The 22,890-nt window shown below is 38.1% G+C and overlaps 1 protein-coding gene across 1 annotated transcript; it reads left to right on the top strand.

Moving 5' to 3' along the window:
- Nucleotides 1–44: 44 nt before the first annotated feature.
- Gin1 (gypsy retrotransposon integrase 1) lies at nucleotides 45–22,627 on the top strand. The gene is made up of 9 exons (XM_051154418.1): nucleotides 45–125; nucleotides 7,263–7,394; nucleotides 9,003–9,148; nucleotides 10,973–11,166; nucleotides 12,984–13,289; nucleotides 15,100–15,291; nucleotides 15,387–15,554; nucleotides 16,406–16,688; nucleotides 21,964–22,627. The coding sequence occupies exons 3-9, from the start codon at nucleotides 9,010–9,012 to the stop codon at nucleotides 22,236–22,238; spliced, it is 1,557 nt and encodes a 518-aa protein (XP_051010375.1). The 5' UTR covers nucleotides 45–125; nucleotides 7,263–7,394; nucleotides 9,003–9,009; the 3' UTR covers nucleotides 22,239–22,627.
- The last annotated feature ends 263 nt before the right edge of the window (nucleotides 22,628–22,890 follow it).

Below are 22,890 nucleotides of genomic sequence, written 5' to 3'. Positions count from 1 at the left end.
AGCTTTCCTGTTTCACAGCCCCCACTAGAACTCCGACCCCCCCCCCCGTAGTTCCGCTTCCGGCAGCACCAGATAAGTCGCGAGAGGAGAGTTAAAACCTGCCGTTTGCATTTAGGACCACTTCGGTGAGTGGTCGTTCTAGTGTGCTCTGTCATATCTTTAAAACATTTTTTTTTTAACTGAAGCTTAACCTTACAGTAACTTTAAAACGGTCCCCTTCGACTGCCCTTAAAAAAAAGGGTTTAACGCGGGCGGAGGTTTCGCGCAGGCGCCGTTGTGGCGGGAGGGCCTTGAGCTTTACAGCCACGCGGAAGCTGGCTGCAGAGAGGAGAGAACTGTTGGGCTCCTCAAGGGAGGTGGCGACTCGGTGTAATTGAGTTGTCAACGGTCACTTTCTTGCTTATGCAAGGATTAGCTGGACCCAGCCCTCAGGAGTCAGTTAACAAGCTGTCAAAATGCTTACGGAGCGCTCCCTCGCTGGCGGCGGCTGCGATTGCTAGACTGCATTCAAAACTCGAGCGTGGCGCTTGGCCGACGCCAGAGAAGGCTCCCTCTGGATCCTAGTCACCATTCAGTGTGAAAACCAACACAAAAGTAAAGAAACGAGCTCAAGGGGGGTAGGGAGGGGGCGCCAGCACGGAGCTTTAAAGATAAATACATCTTTGAAAACCCCACTGAATTCTCCCTTCGTGGACAATTCGAACCCCGGTAGAGAATTTTCAAACTGGACATGAATTTCTCCCGTGAGGCTTTATTTGGATGCGTGTGGTAGTAGAGGCATTTCTTTTAAAACGACTTTATATGCTTAAGTGGGGCAGGTAATGGTCTGGAGTATTGTCTCCCCCAGTCTTCTCTTAGCCTTTTCCCAGTTAAAATGTAAGAACGGGTTCAGTTTTCAGAGGTTAAAGTAGAAGAATTAAAAACTCAGAACTCTAATCCCAAATTACAGTGTTTGTTAAAACATTACAAATTTTATGTTTTTAGGTTGGAATAAAAAAAAAAAAAAAAAAAAAAAAAAAAAAAAAAAACTTACTGTGGCATTTCTTTAGCTTTTTGTAACTTCATGGTTAGTAGGCAATACAGAAATCCTTGTTTAAAAGATATTTAATCGCTTTGATTTTATTGGGTACACAAGATAAAATTATTGAAGAAGTTAAGCAATAAGCATCGGTAAAAAATTTAACCAATTAACCTTTTTCTAATTCCTAAACTGTAAGTTGCAAAGAAGTCGTGATCAGCCATCTTTAATACACTTTCTAATTCCTAAATTTTTGAAAACATTTTTAAAGTCCTAAACTATAAGTCATTATAAAGTATAACTGGGAGACTGAGGCAGGAGGATCACCATAGTGTGAAGCCAGCCCATCCACCTAGTTCCAGGACAGCCTTGGCTCCAGATACTCTAAAAAGGTGTCTGTAATGCCTCTCACTAGGTCTTCTGGATTTTACTATTAGCAGTAAAACATACTGTTCTAAAAGATTAATAAAATATTTTATAATAGCTTTCAATAGATTTTGAGAAATAAGGTTCTACTTAAACAACTTGAGTGAAAATGTATAAATAAAACAATGATTATATAGCATTTTAGCCTTTGTAAAAGACTTTTAAAAATCTGTTATTTTATCTTTTTGGTTTTGGAAAGGGAGGACAGTTATTATGGCCTTTTTCCAAACTTGGTTTTTAAGACCTAGGTAAAGGTCACATAGCTGAAATTCTTCCTGTTCCATGCCTTCCAAACATCCCATACTTATGTCTTTATATATTCTCAGCAACACTGTGGAGCACCTTTGGTGACACTTAGTCTTCTTAGGTTTTGTTGTCTGCCTTTGTATACTCATATCCTTTTATGGCTATCTTTGACATTTTCCCACTGTCTAATGATGTTGAAAGTTTCTCAAGTGCTTATTAATGATATCTCTTTCATAGATTCTTGGCTCAGACTACCTGCCCATGTTTAAAGTTAGGTTGTTTGATTTTTTTTTTTTTTTGGTTAGGCTTTGAGAGTTCTTTATCAATTTTTTGTCTTAGATAGGTACTATAAATATTTCAACTGCATTTTTCTTAGCAGTGTCTTTTTAAAAACTTTTCACCTTTTCCTTTGCGCCTTACTGTAACTTAGGCTACAAGCGTTTTATTTTATCTTTTCTCTTAAGTATGTGTCTGTGGCCCATCGTGAACTAATTTTTACATGTACTGTGAGATATGAATTGAAGTTCATCTTTTTTATATATGGTGTTCAATTGTTTCAGCATTTCTTAAAAACTATTGGTGTCCTTGTTGAAAATCATTTTACCATATCTGAGTGACAGTTTCTAGCCACTATTCTGACTGATGGGTCAACAGTTGTCATCTTACCAATCCACAGACATAAAATCATCTGATGTGAATATTTTACATATATATAGAGAGAGTCTCATCTTAACTCTTCTAAGTCCTTGATTTCACAAATCAATTTAGAATTAACCTAGCAGTTTCTACAAAGGATAGGGTAAAAGTAGAAATTGTTTCTTTCCGAATGTCTGTAAAGTCTCTAGGATATAAAAAAAACTGTAAGTCATTCTCATCCTAACAAAGAATGAAACAAGATAATTGCATTAACTTGCCAATTCTCTTCAAATTGGGATTGCATTGAATCTGTACATCAGTTTGAGGGGAATTAAAATGTTAATGAAATTACCTAGTTTTCACTCTTGTCTTCTTTATGTTAAATGTTGCCTGTACTTTCTAAAGCACATCATGCCTCCAGTCATGTGGGTTTTCTTTTCTCTCCTTCCCGTGACCTGTAGTAGCCCTGATGCTAAAACTAGCCTTTGGGATAATAACCTTCATGGAAGCCAAGTCTCTGTTTGCTCTCTTGACCTGTCACATAAAGTAACAAAAAGGATACAAATAGGAAAGGAAGAGGTCAAAGAGTTCTTATTTGCAAATCAGAAAACTCTTAGAATTGGTTAAAACACTTAGAGCAAGTACAGGATAAAAAGTTAACATCCAAAATTCTCTGGCCTTTGTATATATGATTAACAAACATGCTAAGGAAGAGAGCAAGGCCAGGTTCTCACAGCTGTGTAATCACAACCTTGAATTAAACGTCGACAACAAGGTTCAAGAGTTCTGGAACACAAACCTAAAAGTAAGGCTCGGTGTGGTTGTGCCTTTAGTTCCAGTGCTTGAGAGGCAGAGGCAGGCAGCTCTCTGTGAGTTTCAAAGCTAGCCTGGTCTACACGGGGAGTTCCAGACTGGGCAGGATTACACAATGATACTTTGCCTCAAAAACAAACAAGCCAGGTGTGGTGGCTCATGCCTGTAATCCCAGCATTCAGGAAGCAGAAGCAGGCAGATCACTGTGAGTTCAAGGCCAGCCTGGTCTACAAAGTGAATCCAGGACAGTCAAGATAACACAGAGAAACCCTGTCTCTAAAAATCAGAAAACAAAAAAAGCCAAACAGACAAAAATGACAACCCTGGAAAAGGAAGTCTCCTATGCCTTGCTCTTGGATTATAAGAATCTGCGTTATGAAATGACTGTTTTGCCAAAGGCTCTGCAGTCTCAGTGCCATTATCCACAACACGCATAAAAGCCCTCAATGTAGCCAAATCCCCTAAGCAAAAGTAAAGAAGGGTAAAAGGTGTCACAGCATCTGATTCTAGCTACATACGGATCCATAGCCCCAACCAGCATGGCACTGGCACAAAATAACACTTCAGATTTGAGCCTATGCAGCTATAGTCAAATGATTTTTGACAGAAATACCAGAAATTCTCATTGTAGTAAAGACAGCCTCTTTCACAAATGGGGCTTGGAAAACTGGAAATGTACTTGTAGAAAAAAACCTAGATCTTAGCTCTCCTTTTGCAAAAAATTAATTCCAAATGTCTCAAAGACTTTAACATAAGACCTGAAACTAGTAGAGGAAGAAGTAGGAAAATACATGAAGATATGGGCATCTGTGAATAGGACTTGATCTACTTGGGAAGTAACAGTCAGAAATAACAATGCAACAACTAATAGTGTGAGCCTGACAGGATCTAGAATCACCTGAAGACAGGAGTCTCAGAATGCACAATGCAACAACTAATAGTGTGAGCCTGACAGGATCTAGAATCACCTAAAGACAGGAGTCTCAGAATGCTTTGGGGATTAACTAGGTAAAAGTAATTGAGGTGAGAAGACCTATTGTAACATTCGTAGTGCTCAGCTTTTAGGAGAATGCCGTGTGCCCAGCTACCTCACCTCTGCTGGCTGCCTGCCCTGTCATGGTGCACTGTGCTTGCCAGCTGTGAATCAGAATAAAGCAGCACTTCCGTAGGTGGCTCCCCAGGTGTCTTGCAGCAACAGTAAGAAAGAAAGTAGTCCAGGCACCTCACAAAACTGAAAAGCTTCTGAACAGCAAAGGAAGCAGCTGAGTGAAAAGATAGCCTACATAACGTGGAAAAACCATTTCTAGCTATACATCTGGTAGAGGAGTACTACCTAAATTACTAAAGAGTTCAGCTTTGTAAATGGCTAACAGACTGTGCAGAAAATTCTCAAGAGAGAAATACAAATAACCAAAACTTAAGCAAACAAACAAAAAGTTTGACATCTTTATCCACCAACTAAATGCAAATTAAAGCAAATTTAAAATTCCATCTCAGTCCAGTAAGAGTGATCATCATTAAAAAGTCAAATGACAACAAAAGCAGCCCAAAGATGTGAGAAAAGGGCACTCTTTCTCAGTTCTGGTAGGGGTATAAACTGGTACTGCACCATGAAAGTAAGTTTGGATGCTTCTCACAAAACTAAAAGTAAAACTTCTCAAATGGCCCAACTCTACATTTTCTGGGTGTGTATCAAGAGTCTCAGTATCTTTTCAAAGAGAGATTTGCATATTTTTGCTTAGTGCTGTTCTGCTCACAATAGCAAGAAACTCGCATGTCCATCGTAGAGTATGTGGGTACTGAAAGTGTAGAACATACATACCATGGCTTTATTCAGTATAAAGAGAAATGAAATTACCAAATTTTCAAAAACAAAAAGGAATGGAACTGGGAAATATTGTCTTAAGTAAGTTAGCTCAAATATCACGGTCTCCCATGTTCAACCATTTTCTTCTTAGCTCTAATTTTAAGACATAGTGTGTTAATTTAGGGATCGGTATCTGTCAAGGCCTGGAAAGGAGAAAGGGGTCCATGAGAGGAGGGAAAGGAGGTACTAAAGGTGGGTCATAGAGACCAGCTGAACAGATGTGATATGAAAGTAGAAAAGAGGATACAAAAAGTGCAAACATGTAAGAAGAATAGGGAGACTGGGGAGAGGAGTAGGTGAGAGGTAGGCCAACAGAAACTAAGTACAGTGGAAAATTCACATAGAAAGTACTACTTTGTAAACTGCTTTAAAATATAATAATGTTTTTAGATTGTAAAAAAGTACTTATCAGATTGACCTGGACCAATAGGTTATTCCTCAGTGACAGGGTCTTAAGGGGGAAGACCAGAGGATGAGAAGGATAGGAAAGCCTTGATCTGGGATCTTACTAAAGCTGATAGCTTATGCTGAGCAAGCTTATTAAAATGTACAGCATCTTAAAAGCAGGTTTTTGGGGAGAAATAGGACAGCATCAGTGGAAAGCTATTATACAATGAAACAAAGTCAGCAGGAAGCTGACCAAGCTGTGTGGGGCAGAGGGAACACCTAGTATCTCAAGAGCATCAGACTGAACACACAGCAGTCTTAGCACTCTTAAACATAGCTCCATTTGGTGAAAAGACTTGGGTTTTCCAGATCTAAGCTACAGCTCCCCCAAGGTCCTGGTCCCAAGCATATTCCAGGTTTAAAGAAGGCAACAGAGAATAGCTCCGCTGTACTGGCCCTGTGCTCTTACTGGCTCTGCCAAGCATATTTAACTATAGTACTAGATGACAATTTCTCTGCCTGGCACCCAAAGCCTTACTTCCTGAGAACCACCATTTTAACTTCTATTTCTATAAATTTGACAGTATTTGCATTAAAATTCTTTTTCACCTAGCATAATGGCCTCAAGATTTATCCGTGTCCTTGCATGTGTTAGAATTAATTCTTTTTAAATGCGGAATAATATTTCATTATATGTATATGTCATATTTTTTATTTATTTGTCATAGGGTACTTGGGTCTCTTACACTTTATAACTATTTTGAATGATGCAGCTTGAGCTTAGTTTTCAAAATAATCTCTAACTCCACTATATTGTAAACTTCATGGGGCCTGTTGGTTGTCTTTATTTTGTGTCTGGCATGTGCCAGATAATGGTGATGGCAGGGGGGTGGGGTGGTGCATGCATGTGCATGTCTGTCTGTGTGTCGCTGTCTTTCTGTCTATAAGCACACTGTGTACGTGTGCAGTTGGGATTTAAAACTAGGGCCTTACAAATCCTAGTCAAGCATAGTGCTGCTGAGGTACATGCCCTGTCATGCTTCCTTCTTTTAGAGATGCTTTAGAAACCATAATAGCTACATTGTAGTTTGTTTGAAGTACAGCCATCTACTATATGATAACTAATGGCTCTAGTTGTGAGTGGGTAAGGTACAGCAATGCATGCCTCTATTTCTAGGACTTAGGGCTGAGGAAGGAAAACTATAAAAGTACCTTTTACTCTTCTGATGTAATTGTTGTCTCAGGGGCTTACTGTCTCCGTCTGCTAACCTAGGCCTAGTATTGGAAACTTCTAGTCCCCATACAATCTAATCTAGGCCTAGAATATTTTCAGCCTCTGAGACTTTCTGCTGAATAAGCTCAACCTTTCTAGCTCTTTCTGAACTTTGGCTGGCTGGTTCAACTCAGTTTTTCTGGCTTAAACTCCTCTCCTAACTGACTGATTCAAACCAGCTTCTCTTAACTTCTGACTGAATTGCTCTATTTGACCTAAAACTGACTTTGGCAATATGTTCTAATCTTCTGGCTCCTTCTCATTCTCTGGCTCCTTCTGTCTTTACCTGTGTCTAGCTTGCTCTGTCCTCAACCTCTCTCTATAAAATGGTCCTGGAAAAAAGTGCCTCTGAATTCCACAAACTGAACTGCCACAAACTCAACTCCCTGAACTGCCTCTCAATTCATTGACTCAACCATACTGGCTGAACAGAACTTAGAGATCTGCATGCTTCTGTTTCATAAGTTCCGGATTAAAGGTGTGTGCTACCAGGCCTGGACCTAAGCTTTTCTTTACCAGAAACTTGCTCTATTCCAGACTGGCCTTTAAGTGTGCCTCTCTCCCCTGAGATTAAAGGTGTGTCTGTATTCCAGCAGCATCTCACAGACCTAGATGGGTTTTGGATGTGATCTCTTTCCAGAGCAGCCATGTTCTAAATTAAAATTCCTCTGCAGAGGACTACAAACCTCAAGGCAAACCTGAACTTCAAGACCCTGCCTCCAAAAAAGGTGAATTAAAACTCACTGTTTGATGATAATACCTTCCTTATAACTATATTAACCTGCTTGGAAGTTCTGATAGCATCACAGAGCCTTTCTGTTACAGTGGTCTCCAGTTTAATGAAGGCAATTTCTCAGTGAGGCTCCCTCTTCCCTGGAGTGTCAAGCTGACAACCATGATTAGTTAGCACAATCCCTAGATACTTTAATGAACAATAAACATCCATAGTGTTTTTAGAATCTTGAAATTGGTATCAGAGTTCCAGCAGGAAGCAGAAAATACATCTTTGGGATTTTGAAGGAACTGTAGTGATGCTCCTGATTTCATAGGCGTGGAGAGGGGCGGGGGCGGACCACTCTCCAAGGATTAGCAACACAGAGGAAAATTCCCTGACCTGTTCTGTATTCTGATTCCCCTTGTCATTGCCTTGTGTTGGACAATTCCTATTAGAAAACTACAAGAGCAGCCTTCCACGGTCAGTCTCCTAGAGCATGGCAGGCAGGAAAGAAGGACCAAAAATTAACCTGGATGATTAAGTTGATAGCCAACTAGATAACTACAGTAGTATCTGTCTTGCTACTGAAAATGTGAAAAATAAGTGTTTTCTTTTACTCAGAGCATATGGAATCTGGCTGCTACACCACTGTTATTTATCATTTAAATATTTATTTTTAAAAAACATGACATGTGATTTGAGTAGAGTTTTGTAAGGTTATGTTTCTCTCTTTAAATACTACATAACAGAAATCAACCTTGATGAATAACATTTCTTTTGATGGCAACAAGAGACTCCAAGCAAACTTCTGAAGTATACTCACTCATTTCCTTCTTTTTTCTAGTATTACCCCCCCCCACATACACATTTTATCACATGAAGTAGTGGCCCAGGGTTAAGGAGGAAGGGTCAAGGAGAGCTTCAACCCCAATATCTCAGACGAGGCCAGCAGGAGCTGGCTCCCACTCCACTCCCAACCTTACACCATACAGTCAGCTGCCCCACCATCAACCCTAGTAGAAATGTGTCACCTTGACGACAGTTACCAGATTTCAATCCTTGTTTGACTTTATAAAGTGCCCCCCCCCTGCACACACACTCCCCAGCCCCTGAGTATGCAGATGACGTGTCTTTCTGCACCATTGTCCTGTCTAGTTGTACAGAACCACACAAACCTTGCCCCAGAGACCCTAGCTACCTCCACAGGGGCATATATACTCCCGCAATAAACAACCCAGTTCTCTGAAGCTGTTCGTGGGTGTGTGTTCTTTGTGAGCATGTGTTCTTTGCCTGCACCCACCCACCCACCTGGGCCAAGCATCACTCCAGCCCAGCCAGGTGCATAATGGGCCTGGACTCCTAAGGGAGAAGAGAAAACAGGGCAGCAATGAAGGAGACAAGATAATTTGCATTGATGGATCTCAAAATTAGCATTCAGATATTTTAGTGTGTAGACATCATTCTAACCCTGTTCTGTACTGCAATTATCTCCCTCACAGATAATATTCTGGGAATGCTCAATTCATGTCATGCATAAGCAGAAATGTGGCAGAAGCCTGATCTGAAATAGCAACAGAATTAGCTTGTCATTTAAGTAACATCTTTAAATAATCTCACCTAGGTTCGCGATGGTCCGTAGTGGGAAAAATGGTGACCTTCATCTTAAACAGATTGCGTACTATAAACGAACAGGGGAATATCATCCAACTACACTGTCAAGTGAGAGAAGTGGCATAAGACGAGCAGCAAAGAAATTTGTCTTCAAAGGTGAAATTAATATCTGAATCTTAAGTTACAGATTCTTCTCCACATGTGTTTATAGATTCCTGGGGTTCTCTAGTACTTGGTTATCAGTTAAATTGAAGATCATACTCAAAAGTAATGTGGAAATCACAATAGAGCTAACTAAGCTGATGAGCATGAAAAAAAGACTTATTAAGGAGCTAGAGAGATGACTCTAGCTAAAAGCATGTACTGATCAAGTTGTGTTTCCAGTGCCCATGTTGGGCAGCTCACAGCCACCTGCCTAAGGGGATCTGGGCCTCTAGCCTTAGTGTGTATAGCACTCACCTGCACTTATCCACACATGGTCACACACAAATATACATAATTTCAAATAAAAAATAAATCTAAAAAATAAAAGACAATGGCCTATTAAATTGTAGATGAAAGGAAACCATGAGAGGAAGGAGGGACAGCTATGATTGGGATGTAAATTAATTAATTAATAAAAAACCATGAAAATTGCATAAATTAATTTCTCTTACTTCACCTAATGGTTCTTCCATGATGTGCCTTCAGGTGTTGATGCCACAGTGATGAGAAATTCCTTGATGTTTAGTATGAAAGTGTTGACTGAGTTCATTAGTGGGCTTACTGAAATAAAAAGATGTAGGCGCCTGTGTCCAAGCTGAGCTGATCCATCCACCTGCTTGTCCCCACCCTGCATGGTCATCCTCAGGACTGCACTGGTTTTCTTGCCTCGATACTCCATCCATACATTAAATAGTTGAGAAGCAACAGGGCAATTATGGAATCTTTGAGAGCTTTCCCTTCTTTTCTCCTCCTTCTATGGGGAAAGCAAACAGCATGAGATAAGCAAACGGCATAGTAAACAGATAAGTAAATGAACATTAGTGCTGTTAGTGGGAACTTTGCCTAGAGATAAAGCCTTAGGCTTTCTCCAAATCAGGTCGGAATATAAGGTCATAAACTCTAAGATGATAAATAAATGTCTATTCAGATGTCCCTATACAGATGACTGTCAGTAACTCCTATTCCTAACAATAGGCAGACCTCTTACATTAAGGAGACGTGCAGTCATTCATTCATCCATGTTAAAAAAAAAAAAAAGTTTATTGAGTTTCTGTGGTGTGCTGGTTATATTCTAGGCCCTAGAGATATATTGAGTAAGATAAGGTTTCTGCTTTCCAGTTACCTGCATTCAAATTGAAGATCTGTGCTGATTAAAATCACTTTGGCATCTTAATGATGTAGTCTTAAGTCAGCATAGCTACCCCATATGAACTGGAGAAATAATGGTTCTGCCTGTTCCCTGTGTGCTCCTTCCCTTGAGTATCTTCAGGGGAAAGGAGACCTGAGAAATGCCTTCCCCCCACTATGCCGTCTCCACCTTCACTCAAATCAGAACAAGGAAAGGATGTTGCTTACAAAAAAAGTTATAACCAGTTTTCCAGAAAAATTTGTACCAGGAAGCTGCTCTTTCTGTACAGAACTTATTTTATAACCTAGGTCATTTTTTAATAGCTTTAGCATCCACAAGTATTTTCCTATTTTGCGTGCTCCCATAGAAAGGCCAGTTCACAGTCTCATCGTTAACCACATGCTTTGGAGAGCAAGCTTACCCCACTTCTGTTGGCCGGTTCAGGATTGTAGCAGCAGCAGGTCTCCTGGAGCTTCAGAGTGCATGGGAATAGCATTGAAAGCAAATACTCTGTGTTAAGGAAAGATTTTGTAAAACTAACATTAAAAATCTTCATGGTTTTAAGTTAAGGCTATAATTGTCTTAACACTATAGAGCATTGAAAATTATGGTTTTGTTTTGTTTTGTTGTTATGTCATTCATTTCAGAAAAAAAGCTGTTTTATGTTGGAAAAGACAGAAAACAAAATCGTTTGGTAGTTGTTTCAGAAGAGGAAAAAAAGAAAGTCCTAAGGGAGTGCCATGAAAACAGCGCTGGTGTTCACCACGGCATATCCAGAACTCTCACTCTCGTGGAGTCCAGTTACTATTGGACCTCTGTGACCAATGATGTCAAACAGTGGGTATGGCTTCTAAAGATTGCTTAGGAATTTGTATTTTCTTTCTAATGAATAAGGAGGTCAATGCTTAAAATGTACTGTACATGTCACCTGTGGGGTAAGTGCCTTATGTATTATTCTTGAGCTAAGAAGACATTTAAATTAAAGGTAACTTTATTTCCCCTTATAATTATCTTAAATCAATAGAGCATAAATCAAACTTAGAAAATACAATATTTTGACAGGAAATTATTGAGAATTAGACCACTGAGCTCTATTTTACAGGCAAAATTCAGTTGAGGTTGAAATTCGTTTGCTATTATATCCTTAGTGGCATCATGAATGACTTTTGATATGGTGACAATAAGTATGTTTGCAATAAATCAGTCCCAGTGTGGACTCAGCTCTTGTGCCTCTTCTGTCTAAAGAAAGAAACATGTCAACTCTAAGTGGCGGGAGCCTAAACCTAACCTGTAAGTGTCCTGTGCATTCCCTTATAGCAGTCAGTGAAATAGCTGCCGAGTGGCTGTAATTTGAGTAAAGATCCCATTTTATAAAGTAATTCTATGTATTGCTGGTGAGTGCATTTAAGTTGGAAAACGAAAATGAGGATCAAGAATAATTACAATGAGGCATTTCCAAGCTCACTAGCCCCTCCCATTCTCATCGATGTTTTCTGTTTCTTAATACGCTGTCGCCATTCATATCACCTTTAAAAAATAATTACTTTGATCATAATGATGAAGGTTTGTGTCTTTGTTTTACTTTAAATGTTTTCCAAACTGAAGTTCTAGAAATGTTTTAAAATATCACCATCTATAAATTAATCAATTGATCTCTTCTTATTCCACTTATTAGTGGAATAAGTTCTCAACCTTCCTAATGCTGAGACCCTTTAATACAGTTTCTCGTGTTGTGCTGACCCCAGACTATAAAATTATTTTGCTGCTATTTATTAACTGTAATTTTCTGCTGTTATGAATCTTAGATATGTAGATATGTGATATGTAACCTTCCAAAAGGGTCTCAGCTCACAGGTTGAAAACCACCGACTTAAAGAAAAGCTTTGTGAGACCTGTAGGAAAGGTTCTAGCATCCTTAGATATCGTTTGGTCAAAATTGCAGTTCAGCAAAAAGTGGTGAAATAGATGAATGAATGAACTTTAAAATTTATAAGAATAAATATCATTTGCATGATGTATAGAAAAATATAATTTCTATACAATTATACAAAATGGAATATTTCAATATTCCATGGTAGTCAATTAGGAAATTAGTTTTTCTTTTTTATGGTCTTCCTTGATTTTTGTTTGTTTGTTTTTTCTGAGAAAAGGTTCTTATTACATAACCCAAGTAGATTTGATTTGCCATGTTGCATAGATTCTAGGACTGTGGTACCTCTATAGCTTCAGCACACCAAGGCAAAGGGCTGCATCAATAAATGCACCACCGCAACTAGTTGTAGAAACTTTTTGTGTCAACTAAAAATAAAATAATAGCAAGCATACTTTAAGATCTGTTGATTTCTTATATATTTGGATGCGAACTAGAATTTCCTCACATTTGAGTAAGACCTCTTTGAGCTTGCCACGTAATCAAGTAGCAGTGAGGAGTTCTGTGGTGCAGCTGTTTGGACTTATTGGCTACACGTTATCGTGACTGACAATTGCTTACTGTTCCAAGTAGAAGGCTTCATATGATGGCTAGTCTCAGGCAGTAAACTTCCTTTAAGTCTCAAAGTATCTGTGGACTATTTTCAGATTCTGCTCTATAAAACTGATTCATATTATAGTGAATATTTTAACGTGTGTATATTTTCCTTATTGTGTGCCTCTCTGTAGGTATATGCTTGTCAGCATTGTCAAGTAGCAAAAAACACAGTTATCGTAGCAGCTCAGCAGCACCTTCCCGTGGTGGGAAGCCCGTGGAGTGTAGTTACTGTTGATCTGACGGGACCTTTCCATACAAGCAACAGAAGTCATGTGTATGCTATAATCATAACAGACTTGTTCACAAAATGGGTTGTGATTTTGCCTTTATGTGATGTTTCAGCATCAGAAATTTCTAAAGCTATTATAAATATATTTTTCTTATATGGACCTCCTCAGAAAATGATAATAGACCAAAGAGATGAATTCATTGAACAGGTAAGACAAAGTGCTCACATTTGGGAGCATGTATCACTCTTTCAGTATCTGGCACATAGTGCTGTGTGCATAATAGGGTATTTAATACAATCAAATAAGTTGCTGTAAATATGGAGGAATATAATGTATACTACTAGATTTGTTGAAAAGAAATTAGGAAAACAGAATTTTTATTATTACTTTACCACTAAGTAGTTTGTAAACCTGTCTTTTGGTATCTTCAAGCTAAAGTGAAATGAATGAACTAAATGATATTTGTTTACTTCTAGCTTAAGAACAACCAAAATGAAAATATAATAAAAGAATGTTAAAAAGACTAGAATATTGAATATGTTTATATCGTGTTTAAAATATAAAGAATACTTTTATATGTACATATTAAATATTTACATAGGTAACTATGATAATAGGTATACAAACTAAAAGACTTTTCTAATGCCGCAGATTAATAGTCGTATATTAAATCATTCAGTAGTCACCCATGGCCTTGGAAGCATGGTAGGAGCAAAGTGGAAACACAGCATGTACAAGTAGATTCCTCATTCATGCTTTCATTTCAGCACTTAATTAAATTTATGGATATAAAATCTAAATTTCACCAACCTATTCATTATGGAGTGGTCACAGGGCCTAAGTGTATTCCAGTCTCCCACATAAGAATAGGGAAGGAGTCATGCTTGGGTGCAGTAACAGAGAATTCCTGTCCTGTTCTTAAAACCAAAATTGAAATAGAAGCTTATTTTGTACTCAGGTAAAAGGAATGTAACACTATATAAGGTTAGCATGAAAGCTCTGAGCATCAGTGGGGACCCTAGCTCCAAGCTTTTGTCCTCCCATATTTGGAGTATAACTGTCAACCTGTGCTGATATTGTGGCTGCCAGAGCCCATGTCATAATATTTATATTGCAGTTAGCAAGGAGGACAGGGGGCAAAGAAAGCTAGTGATAGCTGAATGTGTGCAGCAGTTTTAACTTGTATCTGTTTTGCTGTAGCTTTCACAGGACCATGTCTGCCTTCGGGGAGCTTGGAAAATGTGTGTTTGTGTGTTTGTTTACGGTATTAGCTTCTCTTTAATAAACTTTACCTTTCTAATTCTGAGTTATTTGTATAAACTATTCTTTTCAAAGATTAACTAAATTAAACTACATAACAACAACAACATGCAAGCATTGAGGCAGTTAAAGAGTTGCCTTGCATTTGAGAGACTTGAGTGTCCTAAACTCATTCTGACTTCTTTGAAGTCTTGTACTTAAAAATTATTGTTATAACAGCAATAATGGTTGTAGTTAAAATCTATAAAGTACTTGTTCCTTGCTAAGATGTGTGTGGTTTCTTACAAGCATTCCTTTGTCTATGCCCCTAGCCAGCTGTATGTGGGAGTTTTCTCAACTTACAGATGAGGAAACTGAGTGCAAAGGTGTCAGTGGTTGTGTCATGTGACCTCATTTTCCTTGAAAACAGTGTACTGAATTTAAAGTTACTTGACCACAAAGTTAGTTTTCAATTCTCTTCCTCCACTTCCTTGTTGTGTGTATACACTGGGTCAGATGCTTAGACTCCCAAAGCTTCAGCTTGTGTTTCTAAAATGGAGTTAGTAACACATCATAAGATCATCCTGACATGTAATGACAAAAATGACAGGAATCTAATGTGTTGCTCAGCACTCAGTAGGATTTTACCCAAAATGCACATGTGTTTTATCCAAATGCCTGTGGTCAGTGAAAGACAAGACTTTGGATTTCTTGAAACCTTTTTAAAGCCAGAGTAAAAATAAGAAATTTAAACAGTATTGTTTTTCATATTTTTCAGATCAATGTAGAACTGTATAGATTATTTGGTACAAAACAGATTGTAATTTCAAATGCTTCTGGAAGTGTGAATCCATCTGAAAGTACACCTAGCACAATCAAAACATTTCTCTCCAAACACTGTGCCGACCACCCAAACAACTGGGATGAGCATTTGCCAGCTCTTTCCTTTGCTTTCAATGTGACTCACTCGGTATGTTCCTTTTTAGTATTAATTGCTTACTTCTGATTTCCAGGGAGATACAAGGGTTTTTGTTTTGACATGTTTTCTGTTTTTCTTAAAAATAGGAACCTACTAAAAACACACCATACTTCCAAATGTTCAATCGGAATCCTTGTGTGTTGGAGTGTCCTGATGAAGTGGGTGGTGAAAATACAAGTGTATTTGCTAGAATCTTAGCTGCAGTTAGAGAGGCCGATGCAGTAGTGGAGAACAAGACGCCGTCAGCGAGCCAGGTGATTCTAGATACTAGAAAAATTCCCTCTGTGAAGCCTAATTAGGGAGGACTTATGCTTACATTCTTAGCATTTGGCCATGCTCACATATGTGGACATAATGTACCATTAAGCAACAACAAAAAGAAAGGTGTTATCTACCAAGTTCTGCCTAATTGCTTAAGTAATATTCTTGTTTATTACTTTTGTGTGAATGTGCATTTGTAGAGTAGCTGTGTTTGTGTGGGTGCATGTGCACATGTGTGAGCATGTGTGTGGAGGCTAGGAATGGACATCCCATGTCTGCCTTATTTTTTGAGTGTAGAGCCCTCACTGAAAGTGGAGCTCAGTAACTCAGTTATGCCAGCTGACTGACCAGGCAGCTCCTGGGTGCACCAGGCTCTTCCCTTTCCACAATGTTCCCACAATCGCTGGGGTTACAGACATGTGCTGCTGGGTCCAGTGGGTACTGGGAATCTAGGCATAGGCCCTCGTGAGTGTGTGTCAGGTGTTTACCTTACCACTGAACATGTTCCCCAAACCCTAAATAGTCTGCTTAAAGCCATGAAATTCTTAGAGATGACAGGAAACCCTAAGTGTGGGAAGACTGAGTAGACCTGGTTTCTAGCCTGTATCCTTGTTAGCAGGTGTAGAACTCTGTACTCAGTACTTGTGCTAGTCCAAGTACTTAGAACCACTCAGCCTGGTTTATTTTGCCTTCTGTGTAAAGAGAAAGTATTGATACTGACTGTAAAGAACTCATTAGTGCTCAACCTTTGTTTCTGTAGCAGCTCAGTAAATACCTGTTGTCGTACTTACCAGTGTGTGCATGCAAACTCGAACCATGGCGTAACTGTGTCATGTATTTACAGATGGAGAACAACAATTCGGAAGAACTAAATAAAACCAAGACTGTTAAAAAGAAGCCAAAGCAGTTAAACCCATTTCACTTAAAAGTGGGTCATGAAGTCCTAAGACAGAGGAAGAACTGGTGGAAGGATGGCCGTTTCCAGTCCGAATGGGTTGGTCCCTGTGTCATAGACTACGTTACAGACAGTGGCTGTGCCGTCCTGAGAGACAGCACTGGCACCAGGCTTAAGAGGCCTATCAAAATGTCCCACCTTCGGCCTTACGTAAGAGAGTCCAGCGAGCAGGGTAAGTACCTCTACTGCTCCCGCGTTTCGTTTTCTTTGAGAAGAGAGGTTAGAGTTTCAAGCAAACTTCCTTCCCTCCTTTGATGAAACATAAAACTTACAGAGCTTTAGTTCTCTCTAGCAGTCTGTTTGATTAGAATGTACTTTCACAAACTCGTTTTCTTTACTTTTTTTTTTTTTTTTTTTTTTTTTGGTTGAAAATAGATTTTTCATACAATATATTCTGATTACCTTTTCCCCTTCTCTAACAACTCCCAGAGACTCCCCACCTTCCCAAACCCACTTTTTTCTTTCTTCTCATTAGAAAACAAGTAGGATTATTATTATTATTATTATTATTATTATTATTATTATTATTATTATTAGACTTATTATTAGACTTATTATTGTTATATAAAAGCAAACAAATGAAAATTTTTGTTTTGACATCTGTTATACTTTTCATAATTGCTATGAAAAATGCAGAACCTGTTTCAAGAAAGGAAGATTCTATCTCCAGTTTTGCATAATATCCTATCACTTTCTACATCATTTTTATGTGGAAAAATAGCAGCTAAGACTATTATTGCCAAAGAAAACATATTGTCCAGAATCTAGTTGTGAGATAAGTAAGAGAACTTTGAAAATGTGTTTCCTTTGAATATGGCTTGATAATTAGGTCATAGATTGTGATAGGTAAGGGTGGAGGATGGGGAGCACTCGAGTGCTATCAGACTATAGAATTATAATTTCCATTAAATTTATAATGCCCCAAACTATGCCAAAGAGCATTCCTGATCTCTAGTCTTTTCCCTTATAGGATTTAAATGACATTTTGTCATGGTTTTCATATTAAGTCCCCTTCAGCAAGATTATTCTATTTTCTCCTGCTGTATTTTTATTCCCTAGAGTTTCTCTGAATTAGGTGAATGAAAGGAAGTTATTTGGCACCTATTTTATAATTATGCTTTTTCTGTAAAGAAGATAATACATTGTACCATTTTCATGCATGCCTGTCATAAACTTTGCTCAATCTGTACAATGAGTATATGCTAAATAGTAATCTAAGGACAAAAGAAAGATGACGCATTGATATTATTTGAATGAAAGTTACATCTAATGGTGATACACTATACTTTAATATCAAAACAAGTTACTTAATTGATAAGGAAAACAACAAGCAATAACCAATGACCTGTGCTTACCCTAGCCCTTTGTTGAGATATGAAGCCCTTGTGAGGCTCCTCGGTATAGCAGTTCTTAGCCACTTCTGCTTTGAACCCCAGTTCTCTGTGAAGAGCTGTGAATGCTTTTCTTTCTTGTGATGAAACCAGTTGCTCTAGCTACAAACTTATCTTCAACTCCAGACATGTGGGTAATTTCATCCTCTTGTAAGAGGACATACATTGATTTCTGTGACTTCTCACTTCAGAGCTGTCTTAAACACTCCCTTCTACCATCTAAGTAGAAAAAGGGATTGTATGAGTTCTGTAATGTCACCAAGATTTCCTGTTCAGCCCTTCACCTTCAGAACATGTTTCCTTCTAGCATGTTAACCTTTATTCATACAAGATCTGCATGTAGAATGTTGCTGTGCCAGGTTCTTGTTCAATATTCTTCAGGTTTTCTCTTATCAAAGACATTTAGAAAGGAAGTCAAATTATTTTCCTTCTGAATATTTCAGAAACCAGTTGAGAACACAAGTTTCTAAACAGAAGCAATATATTTTTTGGCTCGTGTTTAAATTTTCTGGAAATGTTTCTTATAATAATCTAAGAAAACGGTTGTGTCACTATTGCTATTAGCATAAGCATTTGAGATTGTTAAGTGGGTTAATTTTCCTATGAACCATGCTGTAAACTAGTTCTTTGGTAGATTTGATCCTTTTTATTTTTTTATATTTTTCGTGTTTCATCAGTAGAAATAAAGAGTAAATGTAGCTTATTCCATCTTTTTCCTCAGCATCATGAATTTTCCTTAAAAAAAAAATCTTTTACCTCAGCAGCTGACTTTGAAGAGTCCACAAAGGGAATTTAATGAAAACAGTATCTTTAACCATCAAACCTTTTTATTTGTCATGAACTTCAACATCCAATATCCAAAAGGAGTTTAAGTGTCTGTTTATATCAATCAATCATATTGCTCTTTGCCACTGTTGATTTCTAGGCTGTGTTAGAGTCACAGTCTAAAAGAGATGGGCTTATATTGCCAAGTTCCTGTCATCCGTATCTGGAACATAATACTGTGCTAACTCATTCAGTACTAGGTTAACAGTATTTGTCATTGCTGTTTTAAGCAGGCCTGTTTGCTGTGCTGTCTACTTTGATGTTGAACACTTTAAGCTACTTAGTTTGATAAGAATTTTTAAAAATATACTAGTGTCCCTTTGTAGTCATGATCTTTTTTAAAGGGGTAGCTGTATTGTTGAGCCACTGTCCCATCCAACAGAGTCTGGTTTTTCTTTTGTTTGTTTTGTTAATGATAGATTTGGATCTGCCTCACCCAAAAGTTTTAGTTTCATTCTTTCCTTCATGATTAAAAGCCCATTTATGAAATAATTTTCATTGTGCTTGTTTCATGTTGCTGCCATAACAGTCTACAACAGATTTAGTGCTTCAAGCAGCACACATTTATTGTCATAAACTTGGGTACTTAGAACTACTACGTTGATATTGTCAGGCGAAAATTAAGGCATTGACAGAGTCATATTTCTAGACCATCTAGAAGAGAAGAGAATGGATTTCCTTGTCCTTTCTAGGTTCTACATGCTTCTTTTATTTCTTGCTTTATTCCTTTTCTCAAAGCCTGCAGTGTGTCAAGTATCTCCCTCTTCTGTGTTTGAGGACTTCTGTCCTTGGGCCCACCCAAACACTTAAAAATAATCTCACTAATTTTAAGATCAGATCATGGGCAGCTTTAATTTCATGACTACCCAGATTCCTTTTTGCCATATAAAGCAACACATTCACAGGTTCGGGAGATTAATGGGTGGACACTTTGGGAAACCGTTATTGGGCTGTGACAGTTAATATTTTCATCAATAAAACAAGCATTATGACAGTAAATTCATGGGGTCCACATTATTAGAAATAAAGCTTATTTGGAGAAACTATCCCTTAGTCCTTGTAGCTCCATACTCTCCAGATGCAGAGTCCATCCAGTTCACTACTGATAGTGACTAGTAATAGTAAAACAGTAATAGCATAGCAACGTTTGCGAATAATCAGACAGTTGAGTTCTTTTTGATGCCTCACCTACTCACAAACCTGTTTTCTACCCAGAATGCTGGGAATGGATGTAGTTTATAACCTGATGATGCTTTACTGTCTGTAGAGCCAGGCCTCACCTGAGTCCCCCAGACTCTTATGTTTGTTTATCCCAGACTTTTCTTCCTAACCTTGAGCATTGCCTCTCATCCAATAAAAACCATCCTTATGAGGGATGTCACTTGTATTTCACAACAGTCTAGGTAACTTCTGTGTTCTCTTAGTGCTAGGCCAATCAATCCTAACTCCCACAGGCTGTTGTGTTTACCTCAGTAACTTTCCGTAGACGTTTACCCTGAGCATTGTTTCAGAGTCAACAGTTCCATCTTTGTGGAAGAGGCCATATGTACTTTGTGAAAAGTTTCAGTGTAAACATATCTTAAGCTTTGTTGTACACATGGGATTGAGTTAATTATCAGTAAGAAAGTTTTTTTTTTTTCTGAAATTGTGCAGCGCTTGAATATAGCTAAAAATAAACTGCTTGGGCTCAGATTCTAGCTATTTGAACCATTCCGGCTAAGCTGTGCTGAACCAGATTTCCTTCTTGCCACTTGTGGATCGTTTCTCTGCTGGCCATATTGTTTGCAGAGACTTCAACACAAGCAAGCCCACTCATGCCACCTGACTATAGTGTGGACTTCTTTTTTTTTTAATTTTTTAAGATTTATGTATATGAGTACTCTGTCTTCATGTACACCTACATATCAGAAGAGGGCATCGGATCCTAGTATAGATGGTTGTAAGCCACATAGATGGTTGTGGTTGCTGGGAATTGAACTCAGGACTTCTGGAAGAGCAGACAGTGCTCTTAACTGCTGAGCCATCTCTCCAGCTCCTATAGTGTGGATTTCTAAGAGCTAAAACTTATAAATTTTAAGTTTTTAAATGTATGAACTTCTAGAAAAGGGGCGTTTTCCCAAACATACCAAATTTGGTGTGATCCCCACTATTCTCTGATCTAAACGGGTAATCGGTCTTCTTTTCTTAAACTTAGATTGGAAGGTTCTGTAAACTAGTCAAATCATCAAGAGACTCTGTTCGTGTTCGGTAGAAGATCCAGAACGAGAACACAGGGATGCAGTTCCTTTTTGTTACGAGTTAGAGACTCCCACCTGAAAGGATTTCTTTTTCTCTTGTATTCTATACATTGTAGGAGAGTGTTACTTTACTATTAGTTTAGCAACTTATTTGAAACCTGTTTTCCTGGGGGTTAATGATAAGTTTGCTAAAGTACAACAAAATACAGACAAGAAAAGTTTCCCTGTTGTGCAGACTAGGTAGACCTTGAACATTCCTAAGGTATTTTGCTATCAGATACAACTTAAAGAAAAGTTTAGCTGCCTCACTGAAGCTTACCTCCTTAGACATTCTTGTCATGGGAGTCAGATTTTGGCCACTTTATCTCCATCTAGTTTATAGCTTTATATTATAACTCATTGATGTAATTGTACTACTATGGATTCTGTATAAATTGGAAGGCATCTGAAATTAGAAATATAAGAGTTTAGCAGTTCAGATGGCTAAAAGAGCCTTATTAATTCATATAGAAATCCTTTGTAGACAGATTTTAAGCATGTCATCAGTAGCAATATTATAGTTCTATAATTTTACCTATGCCGCTCCTACTCCTTGTCCCATACATATAATGTACACCAAAACCAGACAAGGATATTGAAGTCTTTATTTCAGTATTTTTGATGCTCCTACATTCTTTAAATGTGAACTGTTTGTGGGTGGGTGGGGGGTATATGCACATAACTGTGCTGACTTTTGTATATGTTTATGTCTAATGAATAAGACGTTAGGTTTTGGGATGAGCCGGTTGTGGGGGGTGGGCCGGGGGGTGCAGAGGCTTGGATCTCTGCCTCTGCCTCTGCCTCCCAGGTACTGAGATTAAAGGTGTGTGCTACCATGCCCAGCTTGATAAGAGAGCATTCTGGATTTTAATATTGATAACTAATTTTTATATTTAACTTTAAAAAGATGTTTACCTTCACCTCTAACATGAGCTTATTGATCTCACTATTTCAGATAGTCTTTATCTCTTGCAAGGCTCGATAGTAGCAGATCACGACTACATTGGACTACCTGACCTCCCCGTTGGGGCATACCAGGCAAATATTCTGGTAGAAGATGCAACTATTGGGGTAGCTGACAGTGAATTATTGTCATCAAGCAAGGATCATGAACTTTTAGAATATAGAAATTCCAAAATCTCTGTGTTGGTGGAAGATCCCAATTCTCTTGAGAAACAGACTTTCAGCCTGCTGGATTCTTCAAATCACGTTCTTGAGTACTTAAGTTAGTAAATACCGAAAGTAATTTAAATGCTTGCATAGAATGTATATATTCCTAGATTGTAAGTATTTTCTCTATTAAAATAGGTTGTATAGAAGAGGTATCTCGGTACTACATTAATATCTAAATTCTGAAGGTTTATTTTACACCTACCTAAAGTTGTGACACATTTAAATACAAATATATGTAACAGAAGTATACAATGCATAGAATTTAGGAATTCCTCAGAGAGCAGACAAAATTCATTTGCTTCTTAGGAATAAATTCTATTAGAGAAGTCTCAGCCCTTTTTCTAATGTTGGTACTGTATTTTCTGTTCTAATATTTTAAAGGAATAGGTCCTCCTTTGGAAAAAATTTAAACCACTTACAGTTAATAAATGTTGAATGAACAATAACATGAAGTGAAACTATTTTTTCTGTGGAATTGGAACTTTTAAAGTTTATATTTATATATTCACGTTTGTGTGTGTATCTCTGTGTGTCTTTGTAGTTGAGTGTGGCTTTGTGCATGTGAGTGCAGTACCAGTAGAGGTTAGATAAAGGTGTCGGATACTCTGAAGCAGAAGTTACAGATGGTTGTGAACCTTGGCAGCGTGAGTACTGGGAACCAAACTTGGATCCACTGCACCAGCAGAATATAGTCTAGTTAAAAGACAAG

Source organism: Acomys russatus, chromosome 12 (assembly GCF_903995435.1).
Source record: "Acomys russatus chromosome 12, mAcoRus1.1, whole genome shotgun sequence".
NCBI lineage: Eukaryota > Metazoa > Chordata > Mammalia > Rodentia > Muridae > Acomys > Acomys russatus.
The sequence above is the reverse complement of the archived record's forward strand: the minus strand, read 5'-3'. Positions and strand labels throughout refer to the sequence as shown.